Source organism: Ctenocephalides felis, unplaced genomic scaffold (assembly GCF_003426905.1).
Source record: "Ctenocephalides felis isolate EL2017-DRISC unplaced genomic scaffold, ASM342690v1 CF-g0.4_SCAFFOLD_03570, whole genome shotgun sequence".
In the NCBI taxonomy this organism is placed as follows: Eukaryota; Metazoa; Arthropoda; class Insecta; order Siphonaptera; family Pulicidae; genus Ctenocephalides; species Ctenocephalides felis.
In genome coordinates, this window is record NW_020539724.1 from 2,325,684 (window position 1) to 2,344,003 (window position 18,320).

An 18,320-nucleotide genomic window follows, 5' to 3' on the forward strand; every position below is an offset into this window, starting at 1 on the left:
ATTGATTTGTTATGTTATTGAAGCACTTTTGATCATAAAAATGAGTGAATTTTTGTGCAATAAACCATATACATATATTGTGCATAATCAGTGTTTTTAAAATTAATTAAACTAAGAAATATCCTACATAAACCAGCCCTAACAATATATATATATATATATATATATATATATATATATACATATAATTTAACTTAAATGATTTCCATCCTTGAATTAAAATAACTTACATAAAAAATTATACATCAATAAATCAATGTCAGAAAAGAAATAAAATCTCATTCCATGCTTCAATCAGCATCATAGTTAAACACATGAGTCAGAATGTATATTACAATTTGTAGCATCCGAGTTGCAGCATTATTTGTGAAACTCGGTAAGGCATAAATGACAACTCCAAGAGCCTTCTGGTGGAGTTGCTAGAGGCGGTTTTAGACAATACATATGATAACCTCGATCACAGTCATCACAGAACAACAGTTGATCCTAAAAAATATTAATCAGTTACACAAGAGAACTATATCAAAAATAGTAAGGATATTAATAAGAAATTACATCATTATCGCTGGTACCACAAAGAGAACAGCATTTGCACTCAATGCACTGCCACCTGTACTTGCGAACAGATACAATCATATTTGCAGTAAATTGTAGACACGATGGGTGACCTAATAAAATTAAAAAATAAATAAATGAGTCATTATTTCTTGAAAACCTATTCTTAAAAAAATATCAAAATATTCAAACCTGATCTTCCACAATCACTGCATGATACCAGTTCCTCTGCAGTTCCTGTTTTCTTATTTTCACGCTGATCACCTAGGCAGAAGTCACAATATGGTGAAGGAGCAGCTTTACCCTTTTCTGCTGGACCAGCTATAATTATTATTAGATAAAATTAGCATTATTTACTCATTTTAATTATAACTTATGTCATAATCATTAAGTAATAGTTATAAAAATCCAAAACACTTCTAAATATAAGTATGGTAAAGTATATAATGATAAATATAAATATAAGCAAAAATTATTACGTTTATTAACTGGTGTTGATGGATTTTCGACATCTTTAATTTCTGTTGTTTTTGGTTCTGGTGTAAGAACAGGCATGGGCGGATCTTCTGGTAAAATAGTGGCAGGCAAATGTACAACTGGTGAATTTGCAGGTAAATTAGAGCGACTGCGGCCTTTCGGTGTACCTACATAAAATTAAAATTAATATAACATTTAACTTGCCAGGTAATATTAAAAATATTTTAAACACTGCACAATTAGATCAGCAGTTTTATCATACACATTGTAAATGAGTGAGACTTTATACAAATTTTGAAATAACACTTGTTAGAGTTTACTATTTAATTGTAAATAATAAATGTTTCAATAGTAGAATGAATTTGTTTTACTGCGAATATGTATAATGCTTGTATATGATAAAACCAATATATAGCGGCATGCAATTAAGGCTGACGATACACATACTACAAAAACATAACCAGGATTATTCACACAAAAGCATCTCGATATTGATCTTGATTTCTGTAGTATACATATTTCAAGTCTAACATTAAAACTAAGTAATAAATTGTGTTTAACAAGTATAGTGTAATTTGTCACTCATTTGCCCCTCTTGTGCTGTCTACAAACTTGCATAAATATCATAAATTTACAAAATTCTGAGGTATTCTAATTTATACACAAATAACATAGGCAGCCGAAATTTAGAAACAGAACTAGCGAATCAAACAAAATACATCAGCAAAACAATGAAATAAAATTTAGAAAAAAATATAAACTTGCATGCATATAATTATCGTAAAAGAAAATTGAAGTCGTTTTTCTGTCCTGAAATGTATAAAATCAATCATTAATATAAATGCAACATGTATCAATTCCAAGATAACATTCAAGCACCTAGAGCATAAGAATTTTTATAAATTATTAAAAAAAAAAGCATAAAAGTATTCCATTGCTAAATATTAGCAAAGAGTGAACTTCATTCCTACTAAAACATTAGCATTCACTTATATAATGTAATTCGTTTTAAATAATCTCCAATAATTAAAATGAAAATAATCCAAGACAAGTATTTAGAATGCTTCAACAAATAAACAAGGACAAAAAGTAATTTTTTCAAATGCATTTAAGAAACCATGTATAATTGCTTTGTCTGAAGAAGAGGAAAAGTAGGATGATCAAATTTAAAAACAGAAGTATGTTCAGAAAACACAAGATCAAGGTTTAAGAAAAAACATAACTTCAAACTTAATATAGCAAGACAATAGGTACACATTAAACTTTAAAATAAATTAAACTAGAAAGATATACTAAAGTTTCACCATTTCACAAGTTGCAATGTAACTCCCAAGTTCATTGAACAGAAAACATTCATAAGATAAGAAAAACCGAAGTTGATCACACTATGCTATCGATAGAAATTTTTAAGAAATTCACAAAGGCTAAATTTCATATCTTATGCAGTAATCATTAGGTTTAATTGATTTATAAAACGCAATCTCTTATATTATAAAGATGCTACACAATATTTCGCTATGAACACCAATAATTTAAGAATATTTCATTTTTTGAGCTAAGGTAATGTTGATTGTACAAAGAACAATAAAAAGCTAAAAATTAATCATTAGATTAGCATAGTGCAACCAGTTAGCTTTTACATAATCTTTGTAGATACCCAAAAATTAGTTATTGAAAAGTAAGAGCTTTGTATAATTCGTTTAACAAAGAATGTACCGGCAGGCGCGGCAGATGTTGGACTGTTGAGGAACGTAACATAGCTATCCTGATACTCTGTGGCAGGCGCTTTTGGATCAATTTTTTCTGCTGTTTTAGCTGCAGATTGTTGCTGCTGCGTTTGCGGTTGCGGCTGTGCGCTATTCGAAGTGGAATTCGACCCCTCACTGTTGACGGGAGAATTTGCAGTGGCAGCCGGCGGCGGTTTACCGCTAGAATCGCGGGAATCGCCATCACTAGCGTTTTCTTTGTGAATATGACCATAGTGATAAACAAGTCCTGGTCTAGTCTTGTATTTGGCACCACACACTGCGAATAAACCCATAACAAAATTCGAAACATCGGAACTGCACTTACCTCCTCTTGTTGGAATTAATTACAAAATAATATTCATGCTGTTCATTTGATTGAATAGAATTGCAACTATTTTATTTGTTTAATACATGTATGAACAGATGTAATAAAAACAACCTTGGAGTCCAATTGTATCTATACCCCAGAGAACCATACAACTTAGGTTTAATTGAAAAAAAAAATCGTGTCCACTTATGTAGAAGTACTAAAGAAGAGTAAAAGTATAATAATGAAAAGTGTAAATGAAATTACACTAAGTACCTCAAACAATGATAAATAGGTTGTGTTAAACTTTCCAGAAGTAATAAAAAATGTTTTATTGGCACTTTCCACTCTTTATCTTTAGAATTAAAAAGTTATAGAAAAGTACCGACACCGAGAATGATAGACAGAAAGTTAAGTATAAATATGTTTTATTTCCTCTAGTTTTTTTTTTATTTTGTTTAAATATCAGTCCCTTTAGTTCATAATGTATAAACAGTTTCTATAGCTACAATTACATATGCAAAAATTGATTTACACTATTGTTTAATTACAAACTTTTAACGAAGCATAATGAACCGAAAAATGAACCTTTGGTATAATATTTCATATTTGCTAATATTAATCAAATCAACTTCGAGGGTACAACCCTAATTTTTAAAACCATATGTAACACTAGATTAATAATAAATCTAGAGTTAAACAAGATATGCAGTAACTTTGTATTAAATTGCTCTAAACTATCAAATAGAATCATGTAACTATGATATAAAATAGAAGCAAAATATCAATTCATTTATAGCTACAAGGCTGGCGGCAGAATTTTCTCATACATTAGAGCTTCATGTCGAACAATTGCCACTAGCCTCTCAGCCGTAATATTATATATTAAATTCTTCATAAAATATTTAATCTAATTGACTTTGACTGTTAACTAAAGAGCATGAAATGCTGCAGTAAATATTAACTTGAATAATATAAAAACACATCTAATATTGAGAAAAAAAATTAAATTATTTATGAACAAGTCGTTTTCAAAATTGCTAAATCTTCATTATTTAAAAATAGGAAATTCAAGACAAAACAATATTAGATGCTTAAATATTAAAACCTTCCAAAAGTCTTTATTAAAGTACAGTTGAAAGTTATTTAAAAGAATCCAGATTTGTTTTCATATCACATTTGACGGGCAATGTAATTTTTGGTCAAATTTATGAAACCTGTGCTTTTTGGTCGCATAGTTTTTTTGTACTCATCATTTGCCTAAGTCCGTTTTTTGCCATACCTCCCTCCACCTAAAATAACAAAAGAAGTCCGATAAAATTTATTGTTTAAAAGCAAATATAAAGATAATTTCTATATACACAAATACAAGAACATTTTATACCAAAACGCGTGAACCTTATTCTCATAATTAAAATTAATTTAAGTTCTAAATATCTTAAGAACACATGTTTTAATATTTAATCAAAAATTGAATTTAAATTAAAAAAAATAATAATTTTGTAAAACATTGACTTTATTGTGTATTTTGGGTATCGGGTAGGCAATTCTGGCTGCATAGACAATTTCTATGTTACTGTATGAAAAAAAATCTGGAAAATACATCATTAGTGCAACAAAATTATATTGTAAGATTATATCGACAATATATAAATAAAGATAAAATAAACAGTACACTACAGTTATGAAATACAAAATCAATATTAAAATTTAAATACCCTAATATTAATAAACAAAAATTGCAGCATAACAACATATTAATCTCGTTATAGCTATAGTTTAATAAATAAAATGAAAAATATGTTAAATAATAATACAAAGTTTACCATAAAGCTAAATTAATAAAGCGAGACATGCATAAAAACCACCCAGACCATAAAGATGCAATTTTGATCAGATATTGCATGTATAATTATTTCATTCATGGGAACAGTGAAACATAATAAAATGATTTTCAAGTAATGTAGTTTTAAATACAAACTAACAACATTTTATAGTACTAATAATTGGATTATATAAATGCAGAGCAATATTAAATCTGTTGACAAAGGATTGGCTGAGACAATATGTATGTATAGCAATAGCAAAAATTATCTAGATGCTTGAAAAAAAAATTCATATCATAACAATATCTGATAAAAATATCTCAAATTATCTTTAATACTAAGGTGAAAATTTAAAAATAACTTACGTTCACATCCATATGGTTTGTCACCTTCAACCATTACCTCATAAGGTGGCGGTGGAGCAGGTGGTTGTGTCTTCCTTCTACCACCTCCACGACCGGCCTAAATTTTTTTTTAAATCAATAGTTGTTCAAATAATTTTATTTGTATATACATATATAAGTATTTTTTTTTACTATTGTTTGTTCAAATATCATTTTAATGTTCATTGCTTAAGCAAAAAGATTATAATATACTTTTTTGTAAGGACTTGATTTTATGACTGAATACATACTGGTAATAGAACACATAAAATATATATAATAAAAATCTAAATCAGAATCTCTACAAACCCCAGATCTTCCTCTTTTGGCAGGTGGATTTTCAGAATTTGCAGTACTGGAACGACCTTTAGCATTGCCCCTCTTTTTTCTTCGTTTGCTATAAGATTCTTCATAATCATAATCTGAATCAGGATCAGGATCCTCTAAGGCTTCTAGTTCATGCAGTTCTAATTCATCATAGAACCATTCCTGTAATAATTGTAATTTCATTATATATAACACACTTTGCCAACAATAAATAAAAGTAAAAATGTTAATAAAATTATCAAGTATATAAAGCAGTATAGTAAAATCATATTTACACTTGGTGGTTCATCTTTTAGATGTGATTGACTAGTTTCTGGTACTTCTGTTTCAGAAGGCCCAGTGACCTGTTGTTCAGGATTTATAACAGTATGAATATCACTTTCATGTTCTATAATATCAGTATAAGGTTGATGATGTCTCAAATATTGTCTTCTTGCTTTTCTCCATCTACAAAATCCAAATAAAAATACTTATAACATACAAAAATGGTTAAAAAATTTGTATTTAACAAACCGTGCAGAAGGGTATGTATAAATTTGTCCTTCCCGCATTCCGGGCATTCGTTGTTTCTTTTTCATAAAAAGTGCACATGGATTTTGAGCTACACCTGAATAGAAACATGATTCTTAGAAATATAAATACATTCGAAATATTGAAACGATAATATTTTCATTTACATATAATAATTCTGATAGTGTGATAACCAATTTGTTTCAAAAATGACTTAAAGATATAAAGCAATTAGGAATTTAAGTGTATATACAGTTTAGAGTATCCGAAGAGCGTAAATTTTTATATCGCAATGCAAAATAACAATAATGCAATATACTATATTTATTAATATTGTATTAATTAGATAAAACTAATGTAAATATTTCATACCAGTCTGGGGATCCAAAAATGGCATTCGTAATCGCCTTTCTACACATAGTCTTGTATTAAAGTTCGAAGAACTTTCTATAGCTTCTTTATATGAAGAATCATTGAGAAAACTAAAACCATACATTATTAGTACTTTGAACTTAGAACATTCATATTGAATAAACAATAATTACCTTTCAATTTTTGGCAAATTGTTCACAGGATTTAATTGCACACCCACTACAGCCATAATTAAAAACAGATTTAAGTGTTACATGGGTCACAAAACTAAAACTTATTAATTATTATGTGTCAATAAATATCGTTATAAACAATAATAAAATATGGCTATATGTTTTTTATTGGGTTTCCTTATTTATTTTCTAAACATAAAATTAATAGAACAAGCGGCGTACAAAATGGTGGTCGTTTAATGCACATCAATATCTTTTCCAGCGTCATGAGAACTGTCATTTTTCAGAATGGCTAACTTTAGCAACGAAATTATTTTACGTTTAAAGTTTTGAATTTAAAATATTTATAACAATAATAACAAAAATATTTTATTTATGCAACTAATATATATTTGACTAAAAGCTCTGTCTATTTGTCGTACATACTTATAAGCTTTAAGAGCAAAAATAAATGAGCGACTTGAAGAGCTATTAAAACTCGTTTAAGCTTTTCGTAGTCGATAAAAAAAACTAAGAACTACTACATAATAGATAATATTGCTGTGTTGTTAGTAAATACTCAATTATCATTTGATTTTTTTAATTTTTTATCTATTTTATATTCTAAAGACGGCTCACACAACAAAGGGAGCTTTAAGTTTCAACACTGTTGCCAACATTAAAGTACGTTAGACAAAACTGTTCAAAACGAATAAAATATTTAAATTATATATTAATAGTTATAATATTTTACTCATACAATTCATATATAATTATATGTACAGATCTAAGGTTCTGTCTATTAATCAAATCTTAAGCTTTCAAAGTAAAAATATATGAGCAACTTAAAGAGCTTTTTAAACTCGTTTAAGCTTTCATAGTTGATAAATAAAAACTATAAACTACTAAATAACAGATAATATTACTGTGTTATTAGTAAATACTTATTTATCATTCAGTTTTTCAAATTTTTTATCTTTTTTTTATATGCGGCTCACAATGAAAGGGGGAGGGAGCTTTAAGTTGCAACACGGTTGCCAATTTTAAAACGCCTAGACAAAATAGTTCAAAACGAAATTAAACTTATTACGTATATATTATTATAATAAAAATATTAAATATGTTATGTGGCGCAACTTAAGTTATTTAAAATTATTATTATGATTAAAATCTGAATATAGGACCGGTTTAATGTGCACCGTAACAAATGCTAATTAACGAATACTGACAAATGCAATTTTTTATTGTTACAATAACTGTTATGTTTATATTTAACTACCACATTTATTCGCAAAAAAATCCAATAAATATATGATAATAAATATTTTATATTAAATAACTTATTGTATCCTGTTATCCTTACATTTATTACATTATACTATAGATATGTTATGTTCGTAAGTTATACTGCATTCTGAATCCAATTTCTGGACTAATTTGGTCATTAACTAATCCGTCGCTAACAAATCTCACATATAGTGGACCAGGACTTGTTGCTGAAACGATTAATAAATAAATTAATATTTAAATCATTTTATTCAATATTTATATATATATCTATATATATATATATATATATATATATATATATATATATATATATTGTAGCCTAGGATCCCGTCATAAAATTTTCTTCATGGTTTTTTCTTTAGAGCATATAAAGAGAACATATCACCCGCAAATAAAGATCTTTTACTATACGTAATTATAAATATCTAGAACAAATTTCTTTACCTCTTAGCAAATTTGTTGACGTTAATGTTCCGCAATATTTAGTATAATATGATAACGCCTGAGAAACCAGCACTCCTCCTGGTAGCTCAAGAAAATCTGCACTTTCCTGTGAACCCTGTGTTTCTTCACCACGTTGACATTGATCATCTGCGCCAAATTCACCGGCAAGTACATCATTTGCTGCTACTTGAAACGTTCTTGTATTGAATCTGAGAAAGATTCATTTTTAGATTTACAAGAGATTGACATCACTGGATATGAGGTCTATGTAAATATTTCGAAATGTTTGAAGAAAAACTGATAAAATTACGAATCTTAATTTTTATAAGAATAATGTTTCAATGACATATAAAAGTAGTGACTTACTCAATATATCGTGTATTTTCTTCTCGTCTAAAGCATATAGCATAATCTAAATTTGCTAGATAAGGACCTGTATCTCCACCCAGATTAAAAGACGATATTTCCCCATCACGTTGTGGATAATATTGCAAGCAGCCTGGTGGAGCTAAAAATTGAAAAAAAAGTAAATCCTCCAAGTCTAAATCCAATGCTATTCCAACTTGTTACCAATCCAGAATGAGTCATCATTAGTATTTTTCTGATGATTATTCCTTAAATGTCCGTTGTTGGTGAATTTGGTTGCAACTCGATCAGGACATTCTAACTGGGTCACTTTTATTCTCCATCGAGCGTGTGGCATGGAATTGCCAGAGGAAAGACGATCAGCTAAGTGGAATGTAAAGTCAACTTGGCGAGCACCGTCTGTGTAGTTAAGCGGCAAATATACTGAAAATAATAAAATAATTCTTAAAAGAAATAAAGTGAATAATATAAATGAAATAAATATTGATGGTGATTTCTAAATAATTTTACTTAAAATCAACTATAAATTCACTTACCATGTTGTCCAGAATTCTCTCCGCATAATTGAAGTCCATTGAATACGACATAATCATCTTTGCACATGTTTGTCATCGGATCAGGTTGTGCTAAAGTGAATGTTTCAAAATCCAATCGCACTTGACAAACTTTTGGACTACTTGCAAGTATAGTGTAAGAGCAGGATTGACCTCTGTTCGACGTTGAGCCCAAATTTTCTAGGTAGCTGATTTTGCGATTGACCCTGGCGCCACATGTTCTCTGAACTGTAATCAATTTATTATTATAACATTAAATTCTCAGGATCAAAAAGCTAAAACTTATATTTTTTTAAAATATTGCATTTTTCATTGATCATTTACCGATGCAACAAGTGCCAAACATTCCACAACCAGAACCAGAAACTCCACCTTCTCTCCTGCACTCTGCTCTGGACATGCAAACGCCCGTTTGAGGCCCAATTTGGCATTCTCTGTTTTGATTCCATGAATTCATAAATGCAGCTGAAAAAATAATATGATATAAACAATTTGATTTGAGCCAACGGAATGAATACAGCACTCCTCCGATGGTCTAATCAAAGTAACTACTGTTTAGTATCAATTTAACAATTTCTGAAAATAATTGGTCACATGACTAAAGTGCATTGAAATTTTACATAATTTATGATAAATAATAATAATAAGATATGATAAATTAAACTTTCAAGCTAGGAGTCTAAAGAAAAAAAATCTTACATTTTTGATTGAACTTTTTAGAAACTTCTGAAACTATAATTGTGAATTTGATACGTATCTAAACCAAAAATCCATTAATTATATATAATATAATAATGATTTATATCAGAAATAATATATACATAAACAAATAAATAAATACCAGAAAAAAATGTTATTAACTTTATTAATTAGATACATACCCATAAAACCATTGTATGTATTATCATTGTAAGGGTAATCCGAATTGGCGGTTACCAAACTTGCTGATATGCATACTAAAAACGTTAAAGCAATAAAATTAAGCATTTTTTAAATGAATATGATTCCATTAGCACTAAATATCTATTCTATTTCATTTAAAGCCATGATTTTCTTTATATAGTTCCCATTGGAATCGATGGGAGGTCCATTACAAATATAGAGACCCCACATAGAGCAACGAACTCCTTAAAGTTTGTCATCTTTGTTTGTTTGCGATCGGGTATTGGTGTCGGCAAGTAAACTATTAGATAAAATCAATAAATAATACAGTCAAGTTAAAATATAAATGAAAGATTCAGTAAAATTGTTTTTAAAATATTTTAATATTTAAAATTTAAGAGAAGTTATTTTGAAGATGATATACAATGTTATGCCATCAGTTGTGAATATTGATAAATGATATATGTATTTACAGGTGCAATATATATAATTATTTATGTTGTTTAAATTTTATTAAGCTTCTTAATTTAATAAGGAGGTCACATTCTTGCCATATATTATTACCATATTTTATTTAATCTTATAGTTTTATTAGTTGTCCAAAAATTACTATATAATTACTTTATTTTTTAGCTCAAGTTAGATTAGTTTTAGTTAAGTTTAGCTGAGCAAATCAAATTATTAGTGAAAGTACAATAAGAACAAAAAACAATTTGGTAGAAATGAAAACATGGAGATTCATGATTAAATGAATTTTATGTAATAAAATCTTTGATAATTAAAATTTATTTTAACACATTGCAAAGTATATCGTTGGATTGTAAATTTTCTTTAATATATCTGTCTATCTACATATCAATTAAATTCGCAAATAATTTGTCAATTAAAATAATTTATAAGTATACTTAGATATTCTTAATTATAAAAATTTGAAAAAAGATTTGTTTTAAAGTTTGTACTGAGAACATTTTGACAATTAGTAGAGCGGTTTCTTTGAACATAGTCATATCCAAGAATTTATACCGATGTATTTGTTCTAATAATTGATTTCAAATATTTGTTTAAGGACAAACCAGAACTAAGAATCTGTTGGTATACCAAACACCTATTTATTCAGATATAACGGTAGTTAAAAATATCTCCCAATATTTGAAAAATGTAGAAGTGATTACTATATGGACCTAATTCAAATCAACAGTTAATTATAAGATAAGTTACTAACGAAAAAATGCCTAATTATTATTTTATTTACTATTTTTAATTGTTAACACCCCACCCGCATGTAAACTTTTATATAAATATAAAAAACTGTGGAATCTAACTTAAAATTAACAACACGTCTTATAAAACAATTAAATTATATTTTGGTCTCGTAAACTAAACAACAGTGCTCACAACCAAAAAAATTATCAACGAATGAAAATACTTTTGTTATGGATTTTTATACATTTCCATTTATCTCCTGATAGCGACATCGTAAAAATCAAGTTAATGGCTGATTACACATATTTTTCCCTATACTTTCAAATATTGTCGTTAAAAAATTCTCAATTTTACTTGTTTTTGAGTTATCCAATTTTTCTTACTTTTATCCTACCCTACTTTATTTTATCAAATTGTGAATTTATTTTTTTGTTTTTCATATTTATATATTTTTTAATATTTTATAATTCTTCATAGATCTGCATATGTCCACTCCAATTTTTTGCATGCTATACAACCCCCGAATGTATTTAATGTCCTTCTATTAAAAAATACCGCTCTGGCATTGTGTACAAATATACGCATAATACTCATCGAAGGGACACTTCATATCGAAGGGTTGTGGAGGGCGAAATGTGCTTCAGACTGAATTCAAAATGATGCCATGCTGGCAAAATGCAAGTGTTCTACATAATCGTGTCTAAGGTACTTTTTTGAAGAGTGCGTAGAGATTGAATTGTAAATTCATGTTCAATGAGATGGACAATTGGTATGTTTTAATAAGAATTTTAATGATTTGATATATTGACTGATTGAATCTTTCACACATACGTTCAGGTAACTACTACTTTTTCGTGTACTTCAAAGTAAGCTACTTTAGATACAACTAAGGTGGCCAATAGTAACCATATTTTTTAGGTCAAAACTGGGACGACAACTTGTAGACAACGGTAGTTGCGTTGGGACAGTAGGGAGAAGGTAGCTAATTTTCGAAAAATTAAAAATAGAATGTGAGATTCTATTTTAACACTTTGGTGTTTTGCATTCGAAATATTACTCATTCATAATCTATTGTTTCATATGAGTATACTACGCATATATACTTAGTTATTCAATTATCCAGAAAAATCAGGTTATACTTATATTTTTGAAAACCCGGGACAATCCGGGGCAAAAGAATAAAATATTGCTTTAGGAAAACATATATCTTACGTTCCAAACATATATTTTTAATAATACCGCTATTATCGATTTTCATACAAAGTATTCAAATTACATCGATTTATCAAAGGTAATATATTACATATTAAATCTGTATCAAAAAAATGTTCAACTAATCATCACACGATCAGAAAAGCATTCAATGTGAGACCTGCAGGCGTTTGCGGCACACTTCTCTACTTGATGCTGCAAACGCGACAAACATATTACGAGGGATGATGGCAATGTTTCGTCAAATACTTTACCAGAATTAGGGACGAACTCGAAAAAAATTCAAATTGATTCATAAATATATAGTTAAAATCAAATTTATCCATTGACGGAAGAAACAACTTTAAAATTGCCATTTCTGGTTTAACTTAAATGCGTGGTTTTGTTTAAATTGGACATTGCTGCAATAGGGGAACTAGAGCATTAGGAGCTGGTTGTAACAGATTATTTTTTAAGAATATATCTTGAGATCCACTGATTATATTTAGACAAAAAAAAGATAATTGCTGTAACTGTTTCTCTACTGAAATGTAAAAATAATTCCATAACTGTTGTTTATTATTTCACTATTAATTATTTTCTAGAAAAAGTGCTGTGTTACAACTTACCTTCATGTTACATATTACCCCAAACTCTCCTGCGTAGGTATCAAATACTATTAGAAGTATCCAATACCTTAATCACGAAGAAAAGGGTCCAGTACAGGAGTGCCCTATAACCAGGGCCGGATTTAGAAATTTCGCGCCCTGGGGCACTGACAAAAATGCCGCCCCATCCCTAAATTTTTTACTTAAAATAGTTTATATGTATCATTTTTCTAAAATTAAAAAAACTATTTGATTGCAAAAAAATTATTACGCATTACATAGTGTAAATAGTGGTGCTTGGCATCGTGCCTTAAGATAAATTGCTGAAACTTTCAGTACCAAAAATTAAAATTAAAAAAAAAAATTAAAGCGATCGGCCTGCGTAAGTAAGCGCCGCCTCGCAGAATAACAGATAAATAATTTTGCAGAACTCATAGAAATGTAAACAAAATTTAAATTATTAAAATATCTGATAATTTTATGTGCATATGGTTAATGATCATTTTTGACCGCCAAATGTTTCTCTTTCAATTTTTTTTATTGGGTCACCGAAACCGCTAGACCTGCTTTTCACAAACTTAATCAGTTCTCCATTTTGTCTATATATGTAAATTTCTTTTAATGATATTGGACGTTCCGTTTCTCAAAAAATGAATTATTATTTTTGGCATTTTGGCCCATATTTCCGAAACAGTTGGACCTGTCTTGGCCAATAACTAATCAGCACGTTTCGCTATCAATAGAAATCGAATTATTCAAATAAAATTCAATTTTAATAAGCTTAATAAATGAAACTTAATAATTTTCAAAAAATTTCGAACGTGCGTCACTAATTTAGTTTTTTTTTCATCGCTATGAGCTTGGAAGTGCACAAATTCGTCATCTTAAGAGGGCTCGAGATCTGAAGAACATCTTTATATTAGCCAAATTGCCAAATTTTGCAATGCATTTGTATAATGTTTTGTTAATTATATTTCTTGAAATTAAAAATTTTATTAAAAAAATTATTTAATTATATGGTATAGAATTTTTTTTCACTATCCAAATTTTGCTGCCTCCGAAAATTTGTAGCCCTGGGCAGTAGTCCCGACTCCCCCTACTGTAAATCCAGCACTGTATATACATGTGTATATACATCGTACATGTATTTTAGAACACTTGAATAAATTGCACTGCACTGCATTATACATGTATAATAGAACTCTTGAATAAATTGAAAATATATTTTGATTTTAAAATTTAATTTTATCTTTAGTATATATAATTTCATACCAAGTACACAAATTTTTCATGTAGTCATTTTTTATTTTTTTATTTTCTTATAAATTACAATCTGTCTACATAGAAAGACATTGAGTAATTAATTTGACAAATGACATAGAATTTCAAAAGGAAAACCCAGAGGTTCACTTTATATTAATGTACTAAATTATGACTTAATTAAAATTAGGTATATGTATCCATATAATCACTATAATCTTTCCAAAAGATATTCAAAATATTTTAAGACTGAATTTATTTGTTTATTTTCTTCAAAAATCCAAATGTATATAAACAATGACAGGTTTTCTGTGATTTTGCCAACACTAGCGCTATCAATTGCCTAATACCAAAAACTATTTATTGATAAGATAACAACCAAAGATAAATGATTTTATCATTGATAACGATCTATGACAGAAATATAAGATTTGAATTTGAATATATGTAGGTAACGACATAAACATAACGACATAACGAGTATGACGAGTAACGATTTATATTGTTTTGGCGCCTTTTTGCCCCCATAAAAGCTGGCACAGAAACAATGTTAATTCTTTTTGTGTTGAGACCTCGTGGAGTTACTACAGTGAAAGGTAAGTCATTTATAATAACTAATATTATTCTAAAACTGTTTTCAAGTAATTTCTAAAAAAAAATCATATATTCAGTTTTTTGAATATATGATTTATGCATGGTGTTTGCTTGCGTTTTGATTTATTTAATTTTGTTTAATGAATTATAAATAAAAAAATGGAAACCGTTCATTATTTATATAAATCGATTTATGTTATTTTTTCTATTTCAAAATAATTTTTGCCGAAGAGTTTCTGTAATGGTTTTGAAATAACTCTTTGGCCAAAATTATATTAAAATATTGAAAATAATGTAAATCCAGTAATATAAATAAAAAATGGTTTTCAAACTTTTTTTAATTATAATTCAATAAAAATAAATCAAATCAAAGCGCAAGTACATATATACAGATATATGTATGTACTTATGTATCTAATGTATATTGTATATATTTTATACAATATACAAAATTTTAAACAATATAAATAATTCCAACTGTAGAATTTAGGTATGATTTTATGATATAAAATTCAATTTTTTATATTTTATTTGAATATACATTTTAATTTAAATATTGAATTATTAAATGAAAAATAGAAATAAGAACATATGAAATATATACTGCATATGTTCTTATTTCTATTTTCCATTTAATAATTCAATATTTAAATTAAAATGTATATTCAAATAAATTTAATAATTATTTAATAATTAAATTTAATTTAAAAGGTATTTAATAAAATTATACATATATATTTATAATTTTAATAAATACCTGTATAAATTTTATTAAATTTTATAACATTAAACTATGAGTATTGTATAATAATTGTACAAAATAATTTTAATTGAAAATGGCTGATATATTTGACTACAAAGTCAATAATAATGAAAAAAAGATTAGAATTAGAAAACTATTACAACATTAAAATTTATATCTGAACTTATGTTGGAATTATTTGCAATTGACTTTTTATAATTATTTAATGTAGTTGTTTAATTAATTTTTAATGTAGTTCGTTTTTTTTCAGATTTTATACAGTGCCAATAGTGTTATGTGCAGTGAATAATAACTTCGGAGGCTTATTGTGCATTAAACTTTTTTTTAATATTAATTGTAACTTAGTTTATTTGATATAGTGTTAAAAGTAATTTTTTATTTACCATTTTGCGTTATTTTGAGTACATGGTCCACACTTTTTCTTTTTTTTTTTTTTTAATTTTCGAAAAACGAACGAATCGTATTATGATGAAAATTGCGCGTTTGAAGCTACGTTCCTGCCGCCTACCCCCCACGGCAGGTCCAAGTAGTCGGGTTTCACATTTAAATTTAATTTATTAATTGAATAATTTTTGTTTTGTATCTCTGAGTGTATGGACCCCTGCGTTGTTTTCCCAGAAGCACCGCAACCCCATGCACATAATTTAACAATTAATATTATTTGTTTGCAATTATTATTAAATTTAATTTTTTAATTATTTCGCTAAGTGGCCCATGGAAAAAAATAATTTTTTTTTAGATTTATAAAATTCTATTATAATGTTTTCAACTTACTTTGATTACTTTTCGTGTCGTAATGTAATGAACACAATTTCAAGAATTAACTTTACTTTTACTGGTCGCACAATGAGTCTCCTGGTGGAAGATGCTGAATTTATAAGTGGTTGAACTTGGCAATTTTCAGGACATGGTAAGAAACTCTGAGCTATGTACAAATCTTTTTAATATTGATAGAATTAAATAAAATTTTAATTTTAGGTTGAACACAGAAGTTACCAGAGGAATAGATCCTAAAACACTATTACTAAAACGGAAGAATGTTTACCAGGACGTTAGTGATTACCAGTGTACAAGGATAGAATGGACCACTTTGCAACCAGGAGCGCACAAGACCAGAAGAACGTTTGTTATATTCAGATAAGTTTGTTACTTACTAAGATAGATCACTTTGCTAAGTAGGATGGACCACTTTACCACCACCAGGAGCACACGACCAGGAGAACGTTATGTTGATAAGTATCTTACTTGCTAAGATAGATCATAAGATATTAGTTTATTTGCGATCATTTTCTATATTATTATTATATTATATACTATATTATTATTTTATCGGGGCCCCATTTACGTTTTCATTCTTTATATTTGATTCGTGGACGGATTTATATACATATTATAAATAAGATATATTTTGGGCAAAATCGTGTTAAATACAGTGCCAGACAGTGTTGTGTACAATGATATATCGTGATATATACAGTGCAAAACCTTAATATTTACAAATCAAGATCAAGATATAATTCAAGATCAAGATACATACAGTGAAACATCAACATCAAGATCCATACGAGATGAAGATACATACAAGATTAGAACCAACCAGAAAATTGACTACAAAATTGGAGGACGTACACATGGATATATTATTAAGTCAAAATTAGGTTAGAATACATTAGGCTGGTAGTTTACTATTTTTTATTTTAAAAATGGGTGGGGAAGACGGCAAGGACCTTCCAGTTTGCATAGATTTCGCGTTTTTTCACAATTATTTAAAATTAATTCATATAACAATACTTAATACACAATTTTATGACCTTTATAAATGCACTCCTCTATAAGCTTCATAGTGCTGGGAACCTATGAAGTTAAAGTATTTACATGGTGGATCTTAGGGGGGTACATCATGTAAATACTTTTTTTTTCTTTTTTTTTTCTTTTTTTTTCTTTTCATTACAAAATTACCTTTAATTACAAAAGTACATTACAATTTTACCTTTAATTTCTAGCAGGTTCTTGCATCGTCTACGGTTTTTTCCTAAAGAAGATCTTCATATACGAGTACATTTAATCATCTCGCGGGGTATTTTTCATGTTACATTTGGGTCATTTAAGTTAGGCTTAAATTAGGTTTAGTTAATTAATTTAAGTTATTTTGTAAGTGGACTAGGGCTGTACTCAATTTGTACGGCGACACCACATTAAAAAAAGCGCGCCTGGCAACTATACCTCCTGGGTGGTGTGGAAAATAGTTGCATCTTATTGTTAGCTATAAGTATGATAATTATCAATTTAATTATTTTATTAATTATATTTAATTAATATATAAATGTGTAATGAAAAATGTAAAATACGCTGATGTTAAATGTCCAAATATTCCATATAATAAAACTTTTAAAATAATCTTTGTTTTTCAATCTGAAAATGTCCAATTTTAAGAACGTCTATAATACGTTTTGAACAAGTGTATGGTTTGGATAATAATATTATCATATTATTATTGATCATAATATT

General features: G+C 27.9%; 2 protein-coding genes across 3 annotated transcripts; both read right to left on the reverse strand.

Moving 5' to 3' along the window:
- Positions 1 to 345: 345 nt before the first annotated feature.
- On the reverse strand, positions 346 to 6,901 carry LOC113382843 (zinc finger protein ubi-d4). Of its 2 annotated transcripts, XM_026621090.1 has the most exons (11): positions 6,679 to 6,901; positions 6,506 to 6,615; positions 6,137 to 6,230; positions 5,899 to 6,070; positions 5,606 to 5,785; positions 5,279 to 5,375; positions 2,749 to 3,057; positions 1,035 to 1,199; positions 748 to 876; positions 556 to 668; positions 346 to 486 (listed from the first exon to the last, which is right to left on the reverse strand). In XM_026621090.1, exons 1-11 carry the CDS (start codon positions 6,732 to 6,734, stop codon positions 361 to 363), a joined length of 1,551 nt encoding a protein of 516 aa, XP_026476875.1. In that variant the 5' UTR covers positions 6,735 to 6,901; the 3' UTR covers positions 346 to 360. The 2 variants fall into 2 exon arrangements, with proteins under 2 accessions (XP_026476875.1, XP_026476876.1); XM_026621091.1 differs by lacking the exon at positions 2,749 to 3,057 and having other exon boundaries at positions 6,679 to 6,900.
- A 1,145-nt stretch (positions 6,902 to 8,046) lies between these two features.
- On the reverse strand, positions 8,047 to 10,298 carry LOC113383056. The gene is made up of 7 exons (XM_026621307.1): positions 10,193 to 10,298; positions 9,636 to 9,776; positions 9,294 to 9,539; positions 8,962 to 9,180; positions 8,758 to 8,899; positions 8,392 to 8,600; positions 8,047 to 8,153 (listed from the first exon to the last, which is right to left on the reverse strand). The coding sequence occupies exons 1-7, from the start codon at positions 10,296 to 10,298 to the stop codon at positions 8,047 to 8,049; spliced, it is 1,170 nt and encodes a 389-aa protein (XP_026477092.1).
- Between the last annotated feature and the right edge of the window lie 8,022 nt (positions 10,299 to 18,320).